This window comes from Bradysia coprophila (assembly GCF_014529535.1).
Source record: "Bradysia coprophila strain Holo2 chromosome IV unlocalized genomic scaffold, BU_Bcop_v1 contig_106, whole genome shotgun sequence".
In the NCBI taxonomy this organism is placed as follows: domain Eukaryota; kingdom Metazoa; phylum Arthropoda; class Insecta; order Diptera; family Sciaridae; genus Bradysia; species Bradysia coprophila.
Window position 1 is genome coordinate 5,332,903 of NW_023503372.1, and position 24,271 is coordinate 5,357,173.

The 24,271-nt window shown below is 36.8% G+C and overlaps 4 protein-coding genes across 6 annotated transcripts; 2 read left to right on the forward strand and 2 right to left on the reverse strand.

Annotated features, from left to right (window-relative positions):
* The first annotated feature begins 215 nt into the window (after positions 1–215).
* Positions 216–5,002, forward strand: LOC119070633 (protein bride of sevenless). Its single transcript, XM_037175063.1, has 6 exons — positions 216–680; positions 781–924; positions 1,002–1,256; positions 2,698–3,153; positions 3,207–3,882; positions 3,949–5,002. The coding sequence occupies exons 2-6, from the start codon at positions 888–890 to the stop codon at positions 4,889–4,891; spliced, it is 2,367 nt and encodes a 788-aa protein (XP_037030958.1). The 5' UTR covers positions 216–680; positions 781–887; the 3' UTR covers positions 4,892–5,002.
* Positions 5,003–6,311: 1,309 nt separating this feature from the next.
* LOC119070629 (glucan endo-1,3-alpha-glucosidase agn1-like) lies at positions 6,312–7,963 on the reverse strand. Its single transcript, XM_037175054.1, has 3 exons — positions 7,818–7,963; positions 7,562–7,755; positions 6,312–7,503 (listed from the first exon to the last, which is right to left on the reverse strand). Exons 1-3 carry the CDS (start codon positions 7,833–7,835, stop codon positions 6,411–6,413), a joined length of 1,305 nt encoding a protein of 434 aa, XP_037030949.1. The 5' UTR covers positions 7,836–7,963; the 3' UTR covers positions 6,312–6,410.
* A 3,104-nt stretch (positions 7,964–11,067) lies between these two features.
* On the reverse strand, positions 11,068–20,728 carry LOC119070686 (ADP-ribosylation factor 1). 2 transcript variants are annotated; one of them, XM_037175137.1, is made up of 5 exons: positions 20,434–20,728; positions 15,648–15,876; positions 14,345–14,454; positions 14,023–14,148; positions 11,068–12,482 (listed from the first exon to the last, which is right to left on the reverse strand). In XM_037175137.1, exons 2-5 carry the CDS (start codon positions 15,793–15,795, stop codon positions 12,318–12,320), a joined length of 549 nt encoding a protein of 182 aa, XP_037031032.1. In that variant the 5' UTR covers positions 15,796–15,876; positions 20,434–20,728; the 3' UTR covers positions 11,068–12,317. The 2 variants fall into 2 exon arrangements, with proteins under 2 accessions (XP_037031032.1, XP_037031031.1); XM_037175136.1 differs by lacking the exon at positions 20,434–20,728 and adding an exon at positions 17,982–18,104.
* Positions 20,485–23,436, forward strand: LOC119070685 (tRNA (cytosine(72)-C(5))-methyltransferase NSUN6). 2 transcript variants are annotated; one of them, XM_037175133.1, is made up of 4 exons: positions 20,485–20,608; positions 22,028–22,301; positions 22,363–22,561; positions 22,626–23,436. In XM_037175133.1, the coding sequence occupies exons 1-4, from the start codon at positions 20,531–20,533 to the stop codon at positions 23,413–23,415; spliced, it is 1,341 nt and encodes a 446-aa protein (XP_037031028.1). In that variant the 5' UTR covers positions 20,485–20,530; the 3' UTR covers positions 23,416–23,436. The 2 variants fall into 2 exon arrangements, with proteins under 2 accessions (XP_037031028.1, XP_037031030.1); XM_037175135.1 differs by lacking the exon at positions 20,485–20,608 and adding an exon at positions 21,420–21,542.
* The last annotated feature ends 835 nt before the right edge of the window (positions 23,437–24,271 follow it).

Below are 24,271 nucleotides of genomic sequence, written 5' to 3' on the forward strand. Positions count from 1 at the left end.
CAAAAGAAGTAGCAGATGTTATCCTTATATAGATTAACATCTAACGATGTTCAGCAAGTACCCGCATTAGCATCGCAGTTTCTCCAACACTTAATTTTGGTCTTAATAGACACCCTGCCGTTTCTGCATTTGCTAGTTCATACTTTCATGTATATAATACACCTCACATCGACTAGTTTAATAGAACGCATATAAGTTTTCAATAAAACCTTACATACCTATGTGTGGTAACAACGTGAAAACTTATCGAACCATGAAATCGGTCGCACTCCATATAGTTTCAAATTTTTATTTGGTTTTAGTTTGAATAACGAATTTTCCGATTGAACAGTGTGCAATTACTCATTTGCTCGATCATCGTAGAGAGTTTGTTTATAAAATAAACGAAATTTTTAGCAAAAACAAGTAAAATTTTTGTAAAATTAGGAACAGGTGCAAGGAATTTATTAGAAAGGAGGTTGCTTTTTGCACCGTTTTTGTTGTTTATTTGTTGTTGCTATGGATTTAAGAATATTGTTTTTGGACGAACGCAGTCGTTCACACAGAAATTGATATTTAAAATTGTCCAAAAGTGGTGGCATAGTAATTTCTGAGCGAAAACAAAAATTGTTCGTGCACCCGACACATAAATATGGAAAATCTAAAAGAAAATTTTACTCGTTTTTGAGTGGAGCGCCAACGTAAGTGTGCCCTAATTGAATTTCATTTATTGATATAACGATTTCCCGTAACAGTTTCTCGTTGAAATAACATAAGAAATTTATTCATTTATTCATTCAGTCGACGAGAACAACTCTAAGGAGAAGCCATTCGTTGACAAAAGCTGAACAAAACATTTTTTACGGAAATATAATTTATGAATAGACACGTAATCGGAGAACTTAAAAATGAAGGCTTGGCTGGTATCGTTTCTTGACAATAATTGTAAGTTACTCGAACCACAACTGACAAAGAAAAAAAATCAATTTTTCCATTCAATGTGTTCAACAATACATTTGCAGGCATTCGAGTCGTTTTATTCACCATTCTATTGGTACAATATCGAACTGTATCAGGATTAAATACAACATCGGATGCGCCCGATATCGTACCATGGACAAATAGCTCTACCTGCACGGATGATTTGAATAACACCAACCATAAAATTGATTATGTCCATGGAGACGTTGTTATTACAGTCATATCAATTAACCCATTACCTTCGCAATATGTATTGAAGCGGGTCAGTGACTCCATTGATTCGAAGCTATCATTGGGTAAGTTTGAAAATGATTTTTTTTTCGTCTTTCGTTTGCTTTTCCGTTTTCATTTCATTTTTCAATGAAATGTTGTCAATTGATAGGGTCAAAATCTTCGTGAGACAGCATATCGCATGCATCGGATGCATATTTTTCTAATACTTCAATTTTAATGATTTGATGATTAGGGATTGTGTGAGTGTGCGACCTAAAAAAATTGCAGTTTTGTGTAGTGAAATGTGCTTCTTCCGTTTTTGAGTCACTGACAGTTTTTGAAAGGCAGTTAGAAAGACATGATTGAAAGGCAGATTCTACCGAAAAATCCTTGAAGGCGATGCAGACGCAAAGACAAAGCGAAATGTTATTAACTTTGCCCAGTTTTCATTAATTTAATACTTTACACCTAACTCGAATTTCAATACGAAAATTGGCAGTGACAATTTTTGGAAAAACATTTTCTTGAATCGTCGCGCATTTTCCTAGATTTTCTTCAATTTTCCCAATAGGTTTTTTTTTTGAAAAATATGGAAAAGATGGAAAAATTAGGGAAAATTTCTGAAAATGTTTTGCCTGGCAAATAGTCCCTGGAAAAAATAAAAATAATGAATGAAATTGGCATCTTTTATCGACAAAAATAACAGATGACAGTGGGCGCCTTTGAAGTAAGATATGCATTTCGTTTCACTTGTTTTTCTGCTTCTCACGGTTTGACCATTACCCAGCGCGTGCGAGTAGCTATTTATTGTTCGTATGCGTGATCAGCTGAAAAACAGCCGAGACAAAATGTGTCACTCATTTCAAAGGAGACGACTGTATTTGGTTTTGATGAAATGAAATTTACGTTCAAACTATTGAAGTAAAAGATTTTCAGAAAATATCTTAAAAAATGATTAGATAAAAAGAAGTAACAGATTCGAGAATTATACGTTTGTGTATGGCTAAGCCCGGACTGAGAAGAATTGCTTAAAAAATCCTTTTAGCAAGATCATTCAAAAACGTCTAATCTTCTTCACGATTTTCTCGAACCCCCAAAATTAAAAAAAGACAGTTTGTTCAAATGAATGGTTTACCTACCAATCGTACCAATCGCCCTGTAATTCCTGTACACACTCACAGACACTGTTTCAATTAAAATTAATTATTAAGGAAATTGTGGACATCGATGTCCTAACTCAAACGACGTTCGAACTCAAACCCTTAAAAAATCCGCTTATCTTACATTATATGCATACACGTACCACACGTACACTTTTATTGATATTTTATGCTGTGGTTATTATTGTGGCAAAATCAGAAACCTTATGAGTTTGCAATGAATTCTAACATTCACGGTCATTTCGTAGCTATAATTATAATTGAAAATAAACTCTGAAAGGTATATCGTCGTTTCTTAAGACGTAAATCCAAGACATTACAACTCGTAAAAGGCTCATGCAAGGATTACATTTCATTCTTCCAGGCATTCGATCAATAACCGTTCTCCAACCGAACGACATAAGAGAGCTAATAGTCGATGAAGTTCAGTACTTAGAACAATGCGTTCTTCATCCCATCGGAATTTTTGTATCAAGCAGCCTTTGGCCAATTATCGAAGCCATTGCAGCTGAAATTGAGTATAATATTTGGGAAATGCCATCATCTTCACAGATATTGTTTCCGAGCATAGCCCATCTGCTGTACGAATTTCCATGGAAAAATAATGAAATTCCTTCAGTTGAATTGAAAGCCGAAACATCTGAGATTGCGAATGAATTTCTACAGTCTGCCAGGAATGAACACTTGTGTTTGAAGTTAATGCCAAACGTAGAGAATGTCTACCTTTTACTGGGGAATGATGTATTATTGGACGATAGTCTTGACGAAAATGGCACCATTTTCGCCATCCCAATGTATGCTGTCGATGGCTTGATTAAAGGTGATTTGAAAATCAATTTCGATGACATTGTCTGAAATCTAACCACATTTTAGACTTGCCACACGGGGCGTACATCTTTATCGAGTCGGATATTCAACTGAAACTAGACGATCGCAAACAAAAATTTGGTCTGTCGAATATTTTCATCATCAGTTCGATCGTCAGCGACCTAGTATCATTCATCGACAGAACAACATCAATGTGTAATATTACCCAAGTCACCGAAGTATCGGCCTGCAAAGAATTTAAGACGTGGACTCCAAATGCAATGAAACTGAATACCTCAATGGAGTTCCTCGACAGTTTATCGCTGAGGGAATATGCAGACGATTTAAACGTAGACCTAATTCAGAAAGTGTTGGCTCCGATCAATGAAAGTGTTCACAACATGGACCTAAGACAAGTGGCTTCAATCAATGTTGTCAGCAATGTGACTACGTTCTATCATTACAAAGACGATAACGAGAACAGCATTAGCAATAAAACGAAATTGGGTCAGTATTTTCCGTGCGAGACGTTGACAACAGCATCAACAGCAATAAATGAAGTAGATGATGGGGCGAGAAAACCGATTATCATCAGAACTCATTACTCGGACATGTATTGGCGAATTAAGCCCGAAGCATGGGTGGCTGTCGGTCTCACAATTTCAGTGCTGGGCGTTCTGATCAGTTTAGTTATTTTGCTGTTTATCGTTTTTCGCATTTATATGAACGACGTTCTGGAGGGGTAAGTAAAGCAGAAGAAGAGAAAGGTCGTAAGAGTTGAGCTAAGACTCACATTCTAACGTTCCAGGAACCCCGTTGGAACGATCGTATTACTGATATCATTGGTGGTATTGTTCGTGTCATTTGTCCCATTTTGCATGGAGTACACGTCGGACAAACAAATTTTGGAATATTATGTCCGGCCAGTGGACCACTCGAATACCATTTGTTCCGTTCGCATTTTTTTGCTGACCCTGTGCTACAGTCTGATATTTTCGCTATTATTATGCCGTGCGGTTATGCTCGCCTCAATCGGTAGTGAGGGCGGATTTTTGTCGCACGTTAATGGTTACGTTCAAAGTGTAATCTGTATGTTCAGTGCCTTGGTCCAGATCGGACTGTCTACTCAATTGCTTGTTTTGATGCACGTTGCAAAAGAATCGATTTCTTGTGACAACATTTTTTACGGAAATTGGCTGTGGGCATTACTAGCCTATGATAGTTGTCTATTGGCAATATTAGTCATACTCTTGCCGTTTATATTCCGATCTCAACGCAACTATAAAGAAGGGTTGCTTCTAACAATCGCAACCATTTTGGTTGTCGCTGTCTGGTCCACATGGATTCCATTCAGTACATTATTCGGAGACTACTGGCGAGATGCGGCCGTTCCGTTGGGTCTGCAAGGAACCGGTTGGGCCATTCTCGGTGGCATATTAATACCGAGATGTTTTTTGATTGTCCGTGGAATAGCCAGAACCGACTTAGCGCAAGCATTACCATCCTTAACATCGCTAGCATTTGCTCAAAACACACAGTACATATCGGAGCAAAGCATTTACGAATGCGTCAATCCAGCTATGCGTCAACGCGGCATTTCGAATGACAATTATTCGGATCGACAATCGCCCAGTGAAATTCCCACACTTCCGCTGAGAGGTGCATCGCGTAAAAATCAAAATCCTATGAGCTATTCCAGTTCAGAGCAATCGACGATACCGGCGTCGCCGAGCAAAGCTACGAGATTTTAAGAGATTCTTTTTCGTTGCATTTTACACTTTTCCGATCACATACCAAAGATTTAATTTTACCCGGATTCCATAAACTTAAACATACTCTAGTCAATAAAAAACATTTTAACATTTAAGTTGAAACGCTTTTTTCTATTATCCTTACAAAAGGATCCTACGCAGACAGGTGTGCTCTGGCGTTAGGATCAGCTGGAAGTAACAAACTCTTAACAACTGGTTGCATGTTTATTACAAGAAATTAGGATTATGACAAAAAACAGATTTTTCTTTATACGATAGGTGCTTCTGGTCACTCTGAGCAATTTATGTCGAGGAGAAAAAATTTGCCAAAGGAAGTGGACTTCCATAAATGCCCTTCACACACTACCACAACACATTCAACCTCGTTGAGTTTCCAAGCTTATTATCCTGAGATACGAACTAAAAGATTTTGTATCAAACAAACAGTCAACATGATAAACAAAAGAAGTAACAGATTTGATGGTTTGACGTTCATAATATGGCAAAGTAAGGCAAGCTTCAAAGACTCGATATTAGATGCCTTCTGTTCGCACGTAGAAAGAAAGAACATTATAGTCAGACGGAGCCCTTTTGTGAAGTATATTGAATGAGCTATAACGAATGGCAACGTGTTTTCGACCCAAAATAAACAATGTGCTTAATGAAGTTACAAAACAATCACTCACTTGGACTCACCCGAGAGGAAACTACTATAAATGGCACATCGTTCCATATTTAGTCTATTTATTGATTCTGTTGTTCCCTCTCTGATAAGTAGTAAACATAATAGTTATTAATACGTTGAACATAGCGAGGGCCACAAGTCACCTGAAAAAATGAAATTTTCAACTTTTTTTCCCTAGGTCAACACAATGTTTTCCTTTACTAGGGAGGGAAAGTGGACTTTCCGTCCCTAGGGGAAAGTCTTTCCCTCCTTCGTAAAGGAAAACGTCATACAATACTCGGGAAATAATTTGATATTTCGTACAGTGAACGACATCTCAAATGTCTCACTGTCAAATTTTTCTGAGAATTTTATTTTGTCATTGCAAATTCACAATGACATTCTCTGAAAAAAATGACAGTGAGACATTTGAGATGTCGTTCACTGTATACGGATGAGTAAAAGTACCTCGGACTAAAGCCCCCTGACACTTTCACTCGTCTGGATACGAAATATCAAATTTGTTGCCTTCTAATATACTATTTCACAACAAAGGCTCCTGACGTTTTACCTGGGGTGAGAAAACGACTATTTACTCGCATGCGTTGGGAAAAATCATTGTTAGAAAATGTAAGATCTTGACGATTCAAATTAGAAAAACTGCCGGATTTTCGTTTTATTTTCAAGCTTTGCAACTTATTGGATCATTCTTTTCAGAAATCTCGTTTAGCTTGTGACACCTAATGGGAAGAAAAATATCTTTCCGATAACATTGTATTTAACCACTTGATATTTCCAAGATCCAGTACGTCTCAGTATAGCATATTGTTGTAGGTACAAGAACTGAATTAAATCCTAAGGACTCGGAAAACTGTGACTATTAACAAAAGCGTTAAAATTGTTGCCACTGCTCTGTTGCGGAATATTCTTGCCTTCAGCCCACCAAACTTTTTTATCTGGACCCTCCAAAGATATGGTAACATATCCAACTCTGGCAGGGAAAGGAATGCACTCAGTCTGCTCAAGCTTCGTAATGGTGTACCTGCTTTTCGTTCCATTCAAATCAATTATCATTGTGTACACACCTCCCTGGGGACGCACATTCTTTACAATCGAATGAACGACGACACAATCTCTAGCATCATTACGATACTGCGGTGGCTCTCCATTTACATTATTTTTCGGATGAATGCGATACCACCAATAAAACTGTTCTGTCGTTACAGCTGGTCTGGCGTTATTCTTGTACCACTGAATGTAATGTTTGGATAAATCTAACCAAGCGTCATGCTTCATGGGCTGTGGATTATTGATCATATCTGTTATTCCTGACATATCTGCAGGGAGATCACTGCCTATCGTACAAATATAACTCGATTCAGAATAATCATTCCAAGTCACGAACTCGACGAAATCGGGCTGCAATTCAACAATCTGCTGCCACCGTTGTGGCAGAAGCAATTCAGAGTTAAAAATCCAATGCTTAGACCATCCCTGTCCCCAAACGTGCGTATAAAACCATGGAGCAACTGGTGCCATATATGTCTTACCAGTCGCTCTGGCACTCGCAAGAAGATTTTTGTCACCAGAATTGTCGAACGATGCATCAGGACCTGAGTTGGATGCCGGCCATGTATTCCAAGTAAAGATACAGTCAGCCACCGAATGTGATTGTAATAAATTGGCTGTTGGATAATTGGGCCAACTAGGACAGAAGTATGGATTCAGTCCACTGCTTGATTTCCAGCTGTTCCAAAATTGGTCGTTATTCTCCCCGGCGAAGGTGGAGAAAAACGGTCGATTATTCACACGGAAATAATTCGGATGCCTGGCAGCAAAATGGAAACGAGTCAAGGCGTTGCTGTCAAATGCAAGCGATGCCATGTCGAAGGATATGAATATGACAAAGTTGCCATTATTTTGAGCAGCAGCAAGAGCTTTTGCAACCCTATCGAGACATTGTTAGCTTCCGCCTTAAATCAATTGTGTAAACCTCGCGTTTTTACCTATCCGGCTGCCAGTCGTTGTTGCCAACATTCAAAGCGAATCCGTCGATGCCAGCAGATTTCGCCCTCTTAATTTGGCTATCGAAGAAGTTTTGATCGGAAGGAAAAGCGAAACCAACCATATAATGGGCGAATACCTTTTTCGGAGCTTGAGCATAACTTTCATTTAATAAGGCACACAGTGCGATGACAATCTTAAAAAAAAATAAGCCCGGATCTTCAATGCAATAAAGGAATTACCGAGAAAATTACTCACTAAATGTAACGTCTTCATGATGCGCGTAAAACAACTATTGAAAATGATTTACTTCTCTGCCTTACCAGAAGAAGACGTCTATTTATGATGAAGTGAAAAGTTCATTCTCTAAGGTCGTAGCAATGATAATTATTTATGTAAATTGTTTGCTGTTCTACTGGTTTTATATGTAGGTGCCAGATGTGTTCTGCTTTTTAATTGCTTTATGGGGAATTTCGCGGAGTGTGGACTAATAACTAACCTTGGTAATGACAATATTTTCTTTACATATTTGCATTAGTCGGTCCAAGAACGACGCCGTAATAATTTTACTCACTGCTCCATCCGAAAGGAAACCATTACAAAGCAATTTGCCCCTGCGAAAATGATCCATTCCAATGTGGAAATCAACTTTCCCATGGTGTAGGAGTGAGAATACATTGGATGCTGCTACATACTTCATTACATCGGAAACACCTTTGTAATAATTGCAAACTCACTCGTGAGTTTTAAAGCAACTTGCTTCGGCAACTATTTCCCACAAATGTAGTTGTACACTTCGCCTTCAGCTCGGATATACGAAACTTTTTTGTCATTCTCGTGTCTCTTGTTCTTATTGGTCGTTGCAATAACGATGCAGTGAAGAATGACATGGTCTACGAGCCCCTGACGCAAGTCCGTTCACACTGAAAAATTTGACAAAAATTTTTTACGCAGGACTAAGTAACATATATATACAACTTTTTTGACTTTTCGCCCTCCGCTCCTACTACTTCCTACTTATTTTATTCGTAATCTAGTCGTTTATACGAGTACAACGAGCTATCACACGCCTCATAAGGTTAAGATTTGGCCGAGATATCAAATTTTAAAACTTGGAAATTTGTATGAAGAAATGGATTTTCATACATTTTGAAATTGATGAATTTTACCAACCTTTGTTACAACGAAACTTTTCAATTTACTGGATTTGGATTTGGCTGAAATTTTCAGGGTATGTTAAGGACGTAATTCTAAGAAACTAATTTGAAGGAATTTTTATAAAAGCTTATAATTTCGGAGCTCTATGAGCGTGTTAAGCTATTGAGAAAATATGGCAGATAGAAAGTTCGTGTAAAAGACAAAGTTATAGAGTTTTAGATTCTAGTCGATGCGTGTTTCATGGTTTACCTAGAAAGTCGCTTATTTGGGAGCTATGAGCGTTTTAAGTGCCTCAAATTTTCGATTTTTGTCAAATTTTCGATTTTCGTCAAATTTTTAATTTTCGTCAAATAAAAGCTTCCATGGAAGGTTCAGATCAAAGAGAAAGTTATACAGTTTTGTAAGAAGAATATTTTCGTTCAAACTGCACAATATGATTGTCTATTACCTTCGATTAAATTCTAAAAAATCACAACTTACTGATTTCGCCCAAAACCACTTACAGTGGAGGTGTGACGCAAGTCCTGTTATCCACTTACAAAAGAACTGATATCGGTGTAGGTGACACTTACAGATTCGACACGCTAAAAGATATGCGTCACAAATGGCAGCTGATGAGGAAAGTACGTGAAAGTTTTATCAACAAAAATCTTACCAGAAAAACTTTAGAAAGAAAATTATAATAAAAAAATTTGCGTCAAAAAGTGGCAGATGATTCTTTCTTCCCTTTGAATTCCATTCTTTAAAGCAATATATTTCACAATTACAAAAATTTTCCTTCCTCAACATCTGCCACTTATGACGGAATTTTTTTTTGTTTTAATTTTCTTTCTAAAGTTTTTCTGGTAAGATTTTTGTTGATAAGACTTTCAAGTACTTTCCTCATCAGCTGCCATTTGTGACGCATATCTTTTTGCGTGTCGAATCTGTAAGCGTCACCTACACCGATATTAGTTCTTTTGTAAGTGGATAACAGGACTTGCGTCATACCTCCACTGTAAGTGGTTTTGGGTGATTTTAGTGACGAGATCTCTCGCTCACACATACAATGACATCACTTAAACCTCTCTTTCATTGCTCACGGCAGAATAAAGGTCGCGAAACTTTTAGTTTTTTTTTTTTTAATCTTTGAGCTATGCAAATCGATTACATTCGGATGGTATTTATCAGAACCTCGAATGCATGAATTTTCGGGAATATTTTTTGATGATTTTTCGGAGTTTTGGAGTTCACGAGTGAGACGCTGAGGAGGTATGGGTTTATTCTCTCTGCAGATTGATCATCATTGACTAACATTCTTAGTTCTTGCTTATCTGTCACTCTTTTCTTATTTCATATCTATCACACGAATTGACTGCGAACAACGAACAAACGACCAGTTACCATGAAATTTTGTGCCAACACAAGCTCCTGGACCGCGAATTCCGTCGAACAATGTTGTTGAACAATGTTGACTAGTGTTGTTGAATTGGACGAAGGAAAAAGTGATTAAAGACTCCGACAGGTCGCCTGGGTTGACATTCTTCTCCGGTTTTGCTTAACGATGGTATAGAACATCATTGTCATTGTATATTTTCAGCAAGTAGGTTCAGTTGAATAAACAAATTGTGGGAAGATTTTTGACTTATACAAAAGAATTGAACAACAGTGACGTCGATAGTAGATCTAGTACGTTAATCGCACCGACAACAAAGACAAAACCAAAGTTTATCCTATCAATTAAATTTATTTTCAAAATTATATTAATTAAATACAATAATAAAGAATATAAAAAACGGCAGCACAATGCAACGTGTCCATTACAAAAATTCATCGCGCAGTGTAAACTACAAATTGCGGTTATTTACGACAACAACAACAAAAAATCAAAAAAACGGTTTCTCAAAATGTGAAATTGGAAACTCGCTTCCATGAACATAATGATCAATTCAATCGAAACTATAGGAAAACGATCCATTGAATAGTATAAACAAAGGAAAATTTGCATTGATTCACCACCATACAATTAGCACTAACACCCGAAACAGACGAACATATATAATTCAAAATAAACAATTCTGAGAATAAATTAAAGTCAAGTGATAAACGTGAATCAATGCAAATTTGATCGGAACAAAAATGAAAGAAATTCCGTTTGGTAATATGAAGTCTCTACCTCAACTAATGGTAAATGTTTTACTCGATGGGTGGTAGGTTCTTATTTGCTCTATCGCTCCTCTCCCCTCTCTCATTCTTTCTCCACCTCTCTATCTGCAATCTCTCTTTCTCTGCCTTGCGTTTCTCTCTCTCTCTCTCTCTTCCTCTCTTTCGTTTTTATTATGATAAAAGGAATAGTGTAACGAACTTGGTAAGATGTAGCCCCCACACGAATAAAATTTCGCCGAATGGGACACGTTGCACATGCACAAAAAAGCAATGTTTTCATTCTGTATTTTTTTTTATCATTAATTATAATTAGAATTCGAAACGGACACAGCATACAAACGAATTAGCCACACTTGAAATCGCTCGTCTTCGTCTCTTTTGCTTCAGTAATCCATTTCAAATTTTCTTTTCTTGTTTTTTTAATCATTCGAACATTTTCTTTAAATTTTAGATTTATACTGCGGTACACATCGAATCGGATTTTCGAATCAGAGAAAAGTTTTCTCTCATCGTTCCGATTCTTGATTTGACAAAAAAAAATTATTTAAAAAAATAGTGAAACCATAAAGACAGCGGTTGGAATTATACAGAAGAATATTTTTCTTTTATCTTTTCTAATACGTAAACGGAACAACTTTGGTAGTCCTGTACACATTATACAAATAACTTTGTGGACCGGGGGTGAGACGACAATTTATAGTTTGTTTGAAGAAACAAAACGAAATTTTTTTGTTTGTGTTTTAAAATCGTTTCAATTAAACACTTTTCGTTTATTGAGTTCATGTCGAGTTTCTAAAATAATTAAATTTTGTTTTTTTTGTTTATAAATTTTTCGGGATATTTTCTTCTTAGTTTCTTTTGTGTGTCGTTGGTTCTTCTTCATCTTCTTGTTTGTATTTTAAATATAATTCTTTTTTTTTAAATCATTTCCGGTCTTATTTCGCATTATGTTAACAACAAGTTGAATGTGGGACAGAAAATGATTTTTTACGAATGTTTTCCATTTCTTCAGATTGCCGGTTGTCCGGAGTTGTATTTTTATTTTTATTTTAAATTAAGATGTTCAGTTGAATGTTCTTCCTTTTCTTTAATATTTTTTTAAATTTTTAAATTTTATATTTGTGTGTGTGAGTGGTTTTTCTGCTGTTTACTTATTACAATTATTTTTACTTTTCATTTTTAATATTTTTTTCTTTAAAATTTCTTTTCTTCTTGTTTTATTAATCAAAACATTTTCTTTATTCAAAATTTATTCATTTAAGATGTTGTGTGTACGGTGTATCTGTGTGTGTGTGGCATTTATTTCCTTTTCTTCAAAAATTCATCTCTTGGATTTTTCATTTAATTATCTTTTTCTTCTTCTTCTGTTTTTATTAATTTAATTTTCTCTTGCAAATTATTACTTGACCGTTGTTGGAAAAAAAATAGTTTATTCAAAACAAAAAGAAAAAACACTTAGCGATTTGCATTCTTTAATTGATTGGACAACCAATCGAGACCTTCGTATAGACCGTCGCCGCTAGTTGCACATGTGGCTTGAATGTACCAGTTTCGGTTTCGCAGTGAATGTAATCCCAGCTTGTCGGTGATTTCAGCAGCATTCATTGCGTTTGGTAGATCCTGGAAGGGGAAAATTGTTTTATAAGATTTTTGGGTGTCGAAAAATCAGGTCCCTTTCTGAGTATGGAAACTAATTACCACAGCCACGATGTGGCCTATTATTGGTAATTCGAATTACCGAATTTACCCACGAAATTACCGAAATTACCAAAAGTTACAGAATTACCAGACCTTCTTTTCGGTAATTTTGTTAATAAATTTGGTAATTCAAATTACTATTAATAGACACTGAATCACGTCTAATTGGAATATGAGTCAATTTGCGAAAAGTTCGAACAACTTGAAAGTTAGTCATTGGCATTTTACAAAGTGTATGAAGCAAATGATCCGCGGGACCTTGCTGGGTGTCAGCATCATTTCATCATCTAAACACTGAAGTGTTCAACACGGTATTTGATTCACATCCCCGACAAATTGAAGTGTTTTCATCTGAACTTTTGGTGGTTGGTAGACGTTTAGAAGACCTTGGATTGTTAAAATTGACGAAAAACTTCTTATGAGCAGTGGAGGAGGATTCGAAAATTGAAATTTTAGGGAATTTCTCATAGGACACTTGCGTAAAAATTATGACAGGTAAGGATCGCCATCCCCATCCAACGACATGCATGGCTTCCAGATCTGTCGGTGGAGCTATTTGTAAACACTTCGGAAAGTTTCACATATTTTCTTCTTACAACTCCTCCTCCGCACGAAGATTTTCCCCGCTTCATTGCAAACCATTGTATTGACCTATCCCAGCCTGTCCCGCGGACCACTTGCTGCATACACTTTAGAAACCACCGAGTTTTATACAGCTCGTTCGAAGTTTTCACAAAATGACTCTTCTTACATACAGAGCGGTTACCAAGTGCTACCAATATTCGAACATAAAAGGTATCACTTGGTATACCCATTACGATTTTGTTGGATCTGTCATGCCGTTTGTAACTCAATAAGGTTGAACGTGTGAAGGTCTCTCAGATGCTCACTTATATCGTTGGATCACAGTTCGTTCAAACAATAGCAAAGAGGCGGAGTTTTCATTGTTCAAACAAACTGCCAACGTAAGTGCACATAGACATTTATCTAAGCAGATCACAATAAGTTAAAATATTAGTCAAGAATTGACCGTAATCGTTGTGACGATCTTTCCAAGGTTCTCCATGTTCTCCTCTCTATTAGCGGGAAGTACATAAAAAGGTCATCCTAACTGTTCACTAAATTATCACCTGAAACTGTTAGGTTTCAAGGATTCACCGGACTGTGAAAGGTGCAGAGACACATAAACAGCAGAACAATAGCTCTGTCAGTGCCCAGCATTCATGATGAATCGTAAAACATTCCTGTGTAACTGCATCATCCAACACAGTAAGCATTCATCCGAAGATGCCGTGGGACGGAAGAACAGGCCTATTAAAGGCCAAGATGCTGAGACCCTGTGTGTCATCCACATTATCCTAATACTAATCGAAGTAATCTTTGCTGTCAAAATATCGTTTGGGAGTGGTATTTGACTAAGCAACTACCGCTTATGGTCGAAACATTGTCAGTGTTAACGTACTTGTTTGTTGGCAAATATAAGTAAAACTGCATCTCGGAGCTCATCTTCTGCAAGCATTCGCATTAATTCCTCTCTGGCTTCACCGATACGCTCTCTGTCATTGCTGTCCACGACAAAAATAAGACCCTGGAAATCGGAAACGAAAATTTATTTTGGATACATGTGTCACACAGAGAACGGCAAACGAGACTGCAAATTACGATCAATTGGAATGTTCAAAAATTAGCCTAGTCCGTAGCATTCCAATGGCTCGTTTGTTATCATCCAGTCTCGTATACAGTCTGCGATTAATTTGCAATTTGTCTGTTGGCTGTAGACTTACTTGTGTGTTTTGGAAGTAATGCCTCCAGAGCGGTCGAATTTTGTCCTGACCACCCACATCCCACACTGTAAAGCTAATATTCTTGTATTCTACAGTTTCGACGTTGAAACCTAAGAAGAAAACGGAAATGAATTACAATTTACATACGCCACAATTGTACACATGCGATCATGTTGTTTGGTGTGTTGACTTTTGTGTTTTGGTGATGGTGTGACCCACAACCAATTGTCGAAAATTAATTCAACACCAGAACATGCTAATGTGGTTATTCAATCAATAATTGTTTACCAAAATATTGAATGAAAACGAAAATGAAAAATTGTGAATACGAATACGGTAGTCGGTTGTGTGTGTGTGTGCACATCCCATCCTAATTTATGCATTCTCAATGTGAAGATGGACAACACAAAAGGCATGCAAATGATTCGCTTTGTGTCGGGAGTAGAATAAAGAAGGTAGAAAACCTTCTCGAAATGGACCATTCAAAGAATGTTGAAGCGTTGTTCGGTAAGTGTGCATGAGAGTTGACCAATAGCAATTGAATGAGAGCAAATATTGATTTTTATTCACAAACAACTGCAGCAAACATTGACTCTATTGTCTGTAGGTAAAAGAAAGTCAACATTGGAATGAACGAAACGTTGGTATGTTGACAAGTGCCAAAGAGTTTTCGTTCTCAACAGATTCTTCACTTGAAAACATATTTGAAGAAATGAGATCGTCGTGTGTACGACGTGGTTTCAAGTCTTGTTCTACTAAATACGACGAAACTTGTTTTTTCTGGCACATTTGTTTGTGAGAGCAAGTAGTGTCCTAGGGAGGACTATCTGTCTACGAAGAAAGGCACATCTCAGTTACCTTACATCGTAAAACCAAATCGTGTGTTGTTGCCTCATGAAACATGAATTTTATAAACCAAACTCTTACTGAAACTATTGTTGTGACCGACAAGACGAATTTTCAGCTTGTCAGGGACAACAGGTTATTCAATAAACAAAAATTTGAAAATTTATTCTCAATGGACTCAATGGGTAACCTTCATTTTTTCTGTACAATAAAAACCCGTTTGAGACATACAACGAGGTTGAAAAGTAGGGAAAATCGAATTGATTAAATAAACAGAAAAGGAAACAAGAAAGAACTGGAGAAGTAGTTAAAAGATTCAGATCTGACAATTTTTTTAGAGGATTCGGTTGTGCAATTCCGTCAATTATGTTCCGATGGTATGGTTAACAACCGTAACGGAAAAGTCAATCACTCCAAAAATCAAAATCAAAATAAATCCAAAGAAAATCGTACTCACCAATTGTTGGTATCGTTGTTACAATTTCACCTAATTTGAGTTTGTATAAAATTGTTGTTTTACCAGCTGCATCGAGTCCGACCATCAATATTCTCATTTCCTTTTTGCCAAATAATCCTTTGAACAGATTCGCGAATACATTTCCCATGTTGAAATCGTGTCTTTTAGTTGGCTTCGTAAATGGTTACCGTGAAAGAAAAACGAGACGCACACAATTCAGGGGACAAACCTAAAAGAAAATGAGAAAAGAAAAGTTGATTCACAATGCGTTGGAATGTCAAAAATACTGTCTTTGCATGGGGCCCTAGGATGGATATGGCCTTAGATTAAATTAACGTTTTAGGGATGATCCTTCTCGAGAAGCAAAAACTCTGATCAAAGTTTCTTTATTTTCTACTTCCTGTCCTTACTTACTGCAAAGGACCTTACAAAGTTAGTTCAATTCACAAGACAAAAACAATTTTCAATCAATGCGGACGTGCCGTAATCAATGAGAAACCACCGAAAAATTCCATTTTTTCTTCAACAAATTTTTGTTTTATCAAAAACAGAATTTTTTATTGCATTCAACACTCAAAGGCATTGATATGTTTCAGTCATTCACATTACGAATCTGGTATCTGTTGATAAGACTGTGACGTCTTGATAACATGTATTGAAACATGTTTTTGCTCTGTGACCGAAAAAACTCGAACGAAAAACTCATTTTGTCAGCAAAAATTACGTCGACATGAAATCGACAACGGAAAGAGTGGTCTGTATCAGGATCGTTAAAAATGTGTATGTGTTGCTACTAATGACTGAATGAACTCCAAAAGTTTGCATGAAGACGTGAAAAACGTGTGCCCTATTAACAACATCACTTTTGCAGTCAGATAACAATGTCTAACGCCTGTAATACTAACCCAGCGTGAGAGATAAAACTAAGTGTGACAGACTGACACACAGATCAACAATGAATATTCACAGATAGTCGTCAACGGGTAATAGCGTCTAATTGTTCATTCAAGTACAAATATAGTGGTTTTAATGGAAGATCAATTAAACGATCGTAGAAGTTCGTTGGTGTTTTAGAATCGCTTTAATACAGACAATCGATAGTGATAATTTTGCAATTAAATTCAAGTTATGTGGACGAATGATCTTCTAGGTGGAGGCAATTAAATGAAGACTACTTGAAAAGGGTATTCGACACGCATCACATCCGACATAAACGGATCGTGCAAATAAATCCACCGCCAATATGACACGGATAAGTCTTATCTAATGAAATAAGTGAATTCTCGTTTCGTCACCGCGCACATCGAAAAGGTTAGAAATTGCGTAACTGAATGGATCTGCGTTCGATCCAAACAATTTTATTGTCGATTGAAAATTGGCAATTTCGCCAATTTAAATACATTGTGACGATCGGTCCACGTCACTAACACCACATATTGAACCAACAACCGAGAGACAAAACTTTCAAAATTTAACGAGACAAAAAAAAATTATTTGGAAATCTCACTAATTTCAAAGTGGCACGTGAATAATCATCATTTTTTTGGTAAAACAAAATTTGCAGTTGACTTCACATAATTCACAGGTTTTTTAGCGAACGTCTAAAACAAAATTTACAATGCGTCATCGAACTCTTACAATATAATCCCACCATTTTACACTTTACTTGATATCGGGCTATGATAGTAAATGTCTTGAATTTGTAAGCACTAATGAGTCATACGTGTAAGTTGAAAGAAAAGAAGAAGAAGAAAAAACGATTCTCGGAAATCGCATGAAATCTTCGTCCTCGAATTTAGCGTGCTTCAGATTATGGGACAACAAAATGACAAAATTGCATCGAAATCAGTTTTTCGATTCTTGTGAAAAGCACACCTGTTAAATACAATAAAAAGAAAGATGGTGTTCACTCCTCGTAGTACACAACCATTAGGGTTGAATATGTAATGTATAACGAAATTCTGTATTAAAACGACAGCACAAAGAACGTCGGCATTTCATCAATATAAATAACTATTTCGCGTACAAAGTTCAATTTCTTTGTTTTCAATTCATTCATCGACTGAAGCACAGTATAAAACAATTTACGACTCAACGGAACATCTGAGAAATGTTTTTTGTTAATTGAAAAAAAAAATCGACGAAAAAAACCACTGATCCAAATTTTTGCTTGTCAGCGGTACAGTGTGTGACTGTAATATTGCTGCCACCCAACGAGAATTTCGTATCAATATTGTCGAAAAAATACGGGAAAGTAGCACTGGAATTCAATCGGATCGCGTAGCCAGATCAATCGCGAACAATTTCGTAAAACTTTTATCAAATTTAACTTACAACTTTTATCCAAATACAATTTTACAGACAAGTAACTGATTCGAAAAAACTGTCTTGTGTCGAAAACTGTCTAATGGCGGACGTGTACCGCAGCCACGTATGACACTTCGAACACAATTTTTTTGGTGTATCGTCGATTTTTTCGTTTTTGTTAGGTTGAAATTTCATATACAAACTGTGCAATACCGGTAATACCTACCAGCTCATTACCGACAATACCACAAATGTACCGAAATGTTTTTCGAACCGGTGGTGGACGGTACCGTACAGTGCTATGATTAACCCTTAATATGCCCAAAGTTCTCCAATTAAATTAATAAAAATCGGATTCTTTTTGTAAAAAACCATTGCAACGAGCAGAACAGTCCGTATCATCTGGACTGAACAAAAATCTTCGTTTTATTGGTATTTATTCGTTTTATTTCAGTGTTGCCGTGTTGCGGCGGCAGAGAACTATTACGTTTTCGTTTGCAGTGTTTGTAGTGTATTGATGGGACGTTTTGGTGAGCTAGCTAAATTTTGAAATTAATATCACAAAGATAGTCGAAGATAAATACAGATATTAGCCAAGACAGTTCTTTACATTGGATATTGATTCAAACATTGCATTTATCTATCACTGAGATCGTTGACCATTGGTTATGAGAAATCGGAAAGTGACGACCGATTCGAAGTTCGTTCTTTATTCTTCATAGAATTTTATTAAAATTCATTAGAAATTTAGGTTAAATGGAATTGTGAGGCAACGAGTACAGATATAGTGAGTAGCACAGTATTTGGATAAAATTCTGTTGGTCACTCTTACACCACTGACAAGTGTTATAAGCTGTACTCTTTGCTCACTCTGTCACCTCTTTTCATAAATTTTTTATCGATTGGCATTTTTAGCGGAGAAATGATGAGTTGGTACGCCTATGGCGAGATAGAAGACAAATGTCTATCACATGTTCCTTCTATCTCACCACAGGGGTATGTACCAACTTATCATTTCTCTGATTTTTAGTGAGCTAACTGAGATTTGAAATTGATATCACAAAGAAAGTCGAAGAGATATACGTCAGATTGTAAAGAAGACAGTTGGTTACAATTGCTACTGTTTCAGACATTGTATTTATCTAGCATAGACCATCGCCCAAAACTTACAGTGACGCAAGTCTTTTTATCCACTTACAAAAAAAAATTGATATTGGTAGGGGTGACGCTTACAGCTTCGACTCGCAAAAAGAAAAGCGAAAACTTTACCAAAAAAATTCTAGAAAAAAAAAATTAACAAAACAAAGCGTCACAAAGGGGCAGATGTCTTGTTGAGCTCGTATGGACACAAAGATTATGCTCAAAACAAACGAGGCATTGAAAACGTGTTTTGGTCCTATTTTTCATGACGAAATTTTCGAAACTGTCAAATGAAGTTAGAACTTTTTCTATTCAAAATCGCGACTGCTGCATCTGTCAATGAAAACTAGGACCAAAACACGTTTTCAATATGCCTCGTTTGTTTTGAGCATTACGAAGAAACTAATTTGGGGGTAGCAGGAACTAAGGGGAAAAGTCAAAAAGTTCGTGTATGTTCCTCAGTCTTACGGAATTTCTTTTTAAATTTTTTAGTGTGAACGGACATGGCGTCGTGACGAACTGAGAAGACAATTTTCGTTTGATTATAATTTTATATCAAATTTGGGTGTCGCCTGTGGCATACGTTCGTAGGTGTCTTAACCAGTCCAGAGGGTTTTCACAAGAAAAAGTGATCTAAGAGACGTCCTTTTGACGACAGACGACTACAAATATCTCAATATATCACGTCAACGGATCAGGATCAGGACTAATAAGGAACAGGAAGAACTGTTGAAAAGTAGAAAAATGGAAACTATGGATCACAAAACACTAGGTTTCGTGTTGATATCATGGTATCAAATTTTGTACTTCTCTAGTGTCTCGTGTCTACATACTACACATACACACTAGTACATACTTCGACATAGTAATATTGGTGTGTGTAACGTATTTTTCTCCTTTGTGTCTAGAAGATTAATTTGTCAATAAAAGCCTTTGACACTGACAGCAGCCTATAGATTAAGATTGGCTCGTTCGGTATGTGTTTTTTATGCAGGGGTTTCTAATAAAATTTGTTCTTCAGACTGAATCTAGACAATTCGAAAATAGTTCTAATTTTGCAAGAAAAAATCGGAATCCGAATTTACACTGACGATTTCTCGTTTGTAATCAAAACAAAAAATGTGTGTCGCGCAGTACTAGACCATAAATAATGTTTGTAGAATGTTGCTACAACACTGTCTTCGGTCGAATTGGAAATTTCAACCTTTTCGGTCTTTTCGTAATGAAAATAAGTCTTTTGGAACTTTTTTTTCCACATTTCAATGAAATACAACACTTCGTACGCCGTTCAATAAGTTGAATGAAAGTTCAATGACAATTTAACAAAATCAAATCTTACCGAAATCGGATGCTGAAATTAAAACAACTCAAAATTACTCGCGTCAAATTTAGTAAACAAAATTTTTCACTTCACGACCGGACACACACACAGCAATATGTTTTGTCAGAGATCACCGTTTCATAAACATCCAGAAGTGGAAGATCATTTAAAGAAACAGGTAGACGCAACACAGGTCAGTAAATTCACAAATCCAAGTTATTTATGAGAATTATTTCACAATAAAATGAAAAAACTAATCTTTCTACACGACAATCAATACGAACGATACGAAGACACCGCTGACACTTCAATTATAGCATCATCGTTACCATAGAGGGTGTTACGTACAAGTTTGCGTTATGATTTCATGCGTTAGCGAACAGTGTTGCTCGATTTTAAATGATTGGGTGTTTTGTATGGGGAATATTTTGTCGGTTAAAATTAATGCTGCATGTGAAAGAAGAGCTATTTAAGGATAGAAAATCATTTTATGCAGCTCAGCATCATAATGTTCAAAATTTGCAAACTTTAGATGCCTCTGTTGCATAAATCGTTGTATGAGTCTCTGTCCAAAGCAAGGTTCTGAAAAAACAGGTTTAGACCAAGGTTCTGAAAGAACAGGTTGAGGCAGCCACGAAGGCGGGTGACACCGAAATTGATAAACACACTCAGTACATATTGTGTGAGAAATCAACTTGAAGAAAATGTTTTTTTTAGGAAAATTAGGAATTTTGTTTTTGTTAAGTTCCCCTTTTCATAAAACTTCGTAATTTGTGTGTCACCGCCTTCATGATCAACTCAGAGTTGTCTTAACCTGTTCTTTCAGAACCTTGGTCCAAAGTACTTTATTAGGCTCACGATGTACAGGCCTGCGGTACTTTGCACTCGATGTCGTAAATAATCATTTCGCAACACTAGGATGCAAAAATCAATTGAAACTTTCTTACAACATGGTCTTTGGCGAGTGTGATGAAACCCCTTGGTTTTGGCTCTTCGGTGCTACCGCACCTATTGTGAACGATTCATGGATATTTCCATAGAGTTACACTTCAGAGATGACATGGAGGCGCTGCTATTTTCAAACATCTTTACACACGTTCGCTGGGAGAATGAGTGGCGCTGAGAAAGTAGGACATTGAAAGTATTCTGTAACATGAACGTAAAAATATCGTTAAGAAAGTTTTTGGGGCACTGTAAGGCTCACTGCCCAGGGCGCTGCAAATCAGAGTGAAGTTAAGTAAGAAAATAAGGTTAACGATAATTGTACGGATTTTGACACAAAAAATTCACATCCTGTGATGATTGTCGTCACTGTGACGATGCGATGTGGTAGATCATCAGAACAAGTGTTCTACCGTTCATCTAATAAAATTGCGTTCTCCTCCCCTAAGTTTACAGCTAAAAAGTATGTGTCTACTGTTCCAAAGGGTGTAACTATTTAGGCATATGAAATTCGTGGACTTTAAATGGACTGGCCTCAAAGTAATTGATTAGGTGAATGTAAAGCGCCATATTCGCGATTTCCTCGAAGCAAAAAACGAAAAGTGTGAAACTCCTCACCACTGAATATGTTAAATTATTTTGAAAAATAAAATTTGTAACATTTGTGCAGGTCCAACATCTGTTGGAGTGGCTATGTACCACTCCCAAAACAACTTGCATCCGTGTAAATCTACTCCGAAGTTCAACAGACGACATAAAGAGTCTTTTGCTGGAGTCATTTAAGAAACACCATCCTTCTAGCAAATGTCCCAACATTTCTGCCATAAAAGATATTCCGGAAGTGATTCTGATTGATAATCTGAAGGAGTGCAACGATTTGGTAGCCATACCTGATGGAAAGGAAGTCGTTGTAGATGTTAGCTGTTCTGCGTCAATTTTGAGAGGTATTCCGTGAGCATAAAATCAAGAAAAACGTTCAATTCAGCTCAGCGTAAATTTTCGCAGGAGCTCATCTCTATGCACCAGGTGTTCTTTCTATGGAAACGAATACTGGTCTAAATGAGAACGTAAATATTTTTGCTGACATTGATGGAATATGCAAACGAGGTGCAACAACGTTTGAGTCTCCAAATAAACGTATTATTGCCACTGGTACCGTACTTATGCAACGCCATCAATTATTTCGCAATAACATGACTCCAAGGTACAATTTAGAATTTAAAGATTTCTATGACATGCCCTACCTACAGATTACAATATAATTCCAGCGGCATCGCTATCGAAATTAAATCGACGCTCTCGCAAGTTCCGTCCATTGGAGATTCATATCTTCCTGCTGGAAGAGCAATGTTACAGAATTTACCTTCCGTAATTTGTGCACATGTGCTAAATCCAAAGCCGGGCGAAACGTTGTTGGATATGTGCGCTGCACCCGGGAATAAAACGTCTCATTTAGCCGAATTAATGAAAGACAAAGGCCTGATCATCGCAATCGATAAGACGCCGAACAAGCTGAAGATCCTTGAGGACAAGATGAAGTCATACCAATTCAATTCAGTGAAATGTTTTGCGTATGACTCGACAAAATTACTGTCGGACGACGATTGTGGATATGATATCGTAGAACCACCGTTTCCAAGTAATTGTTTCGATAAAATACTCCTGGATGCTCCATGTAGTGCATTGGGTAACCGGCCCGTACTTAGAAATGACATTTCGCCAAAGATGCTCAGATCGTATCCGGTCGTGCAAAAGAAGCTGTTCAAAACGGCAGTCGAGTTGCTGAAAAGGAATGGCATTCTGGTCTACAGCACATGCACGGTGACGAGTGCAGAAAATGAAGAGATTGTTGAGTGGGCTCTCAACAAATTTGATAATATCGAACTCATTTCCGCTGATCCACTGTTGGGTGGTCCCGGTTGGTCGGATGTTGGATTGAGTGATGAACAAAGAATTTTGGTTCAACGTTTTGGGCCAGATCGAGATCGCCTGCGCTTGTGTGACGACATTTACTGCGACACTGTGGGCTTTTTTATTGCGAAATTTAGGAAAAGGTAAAAAAAATTGTTGAAAACGTTTTTGGAATGAATAAAATGTTGAATGTGAAATTTCACCATTGGTTTTACATTATGCTGGCATGTTAAACACTACAAAAATTCAAAAAAAAAATGTGTACGGACTAAGGAACATATTTACAGTTACTTTACAATTAATGTTTTCAATGGATTTTTTTGAAAAACATCCTACCGAAATCGGACGCATTTTCCAGTGGACTTTTAGGACTTCTTATGGTTGAAAACTTTAATTGCACATATTTCAGTGTGGATTAATTTTAAAACCAATAAGTCCCTATTCGGCTCAATAGTATATGTGATTACCCTGTACGGCTCGTGTAACTTTTGAAAAATTTTTGTAAGAAAAGTGCTAATTTTCGGTTTTGAATCACCTCACACTAGCCACACAAGCTTCGTTTTTTTTTTGTGGAAAGTGGTTTAGGCTTCAAGGGTTGAAGTTCTTTCTATAAATAAATCTATTATACAAAATTCCACTAGAAAATGGGTCCGATTTCGGTAGGCTGTTTTTCAAAAGAATTCCTTTTTCGTAATCTAGGTAATCTAGGTAACCGCACGAGTTCAACCTACTCCAAAGATGGTTCCTAGATTTTGGGATTCGAGGCAATTTCTCTAGCATTTCTCAACATCCATCAGGCTTTTCGGTGAATTTGGCTTATTCTCGACCGAACCAACCTGCTCTCCTCAACTTCCATCAGGTTTTTCTGTCAAAGTTTACTTCTAAAGAAACTGACGATATTAGTAACAAGAAACTCTCAAAGGGTGTTCACTTCCCAAATAACTGATATTGTTATTCTGGGCCTATAGTATGGGGCAATTAGAAATTTTTATATGGAAGACAT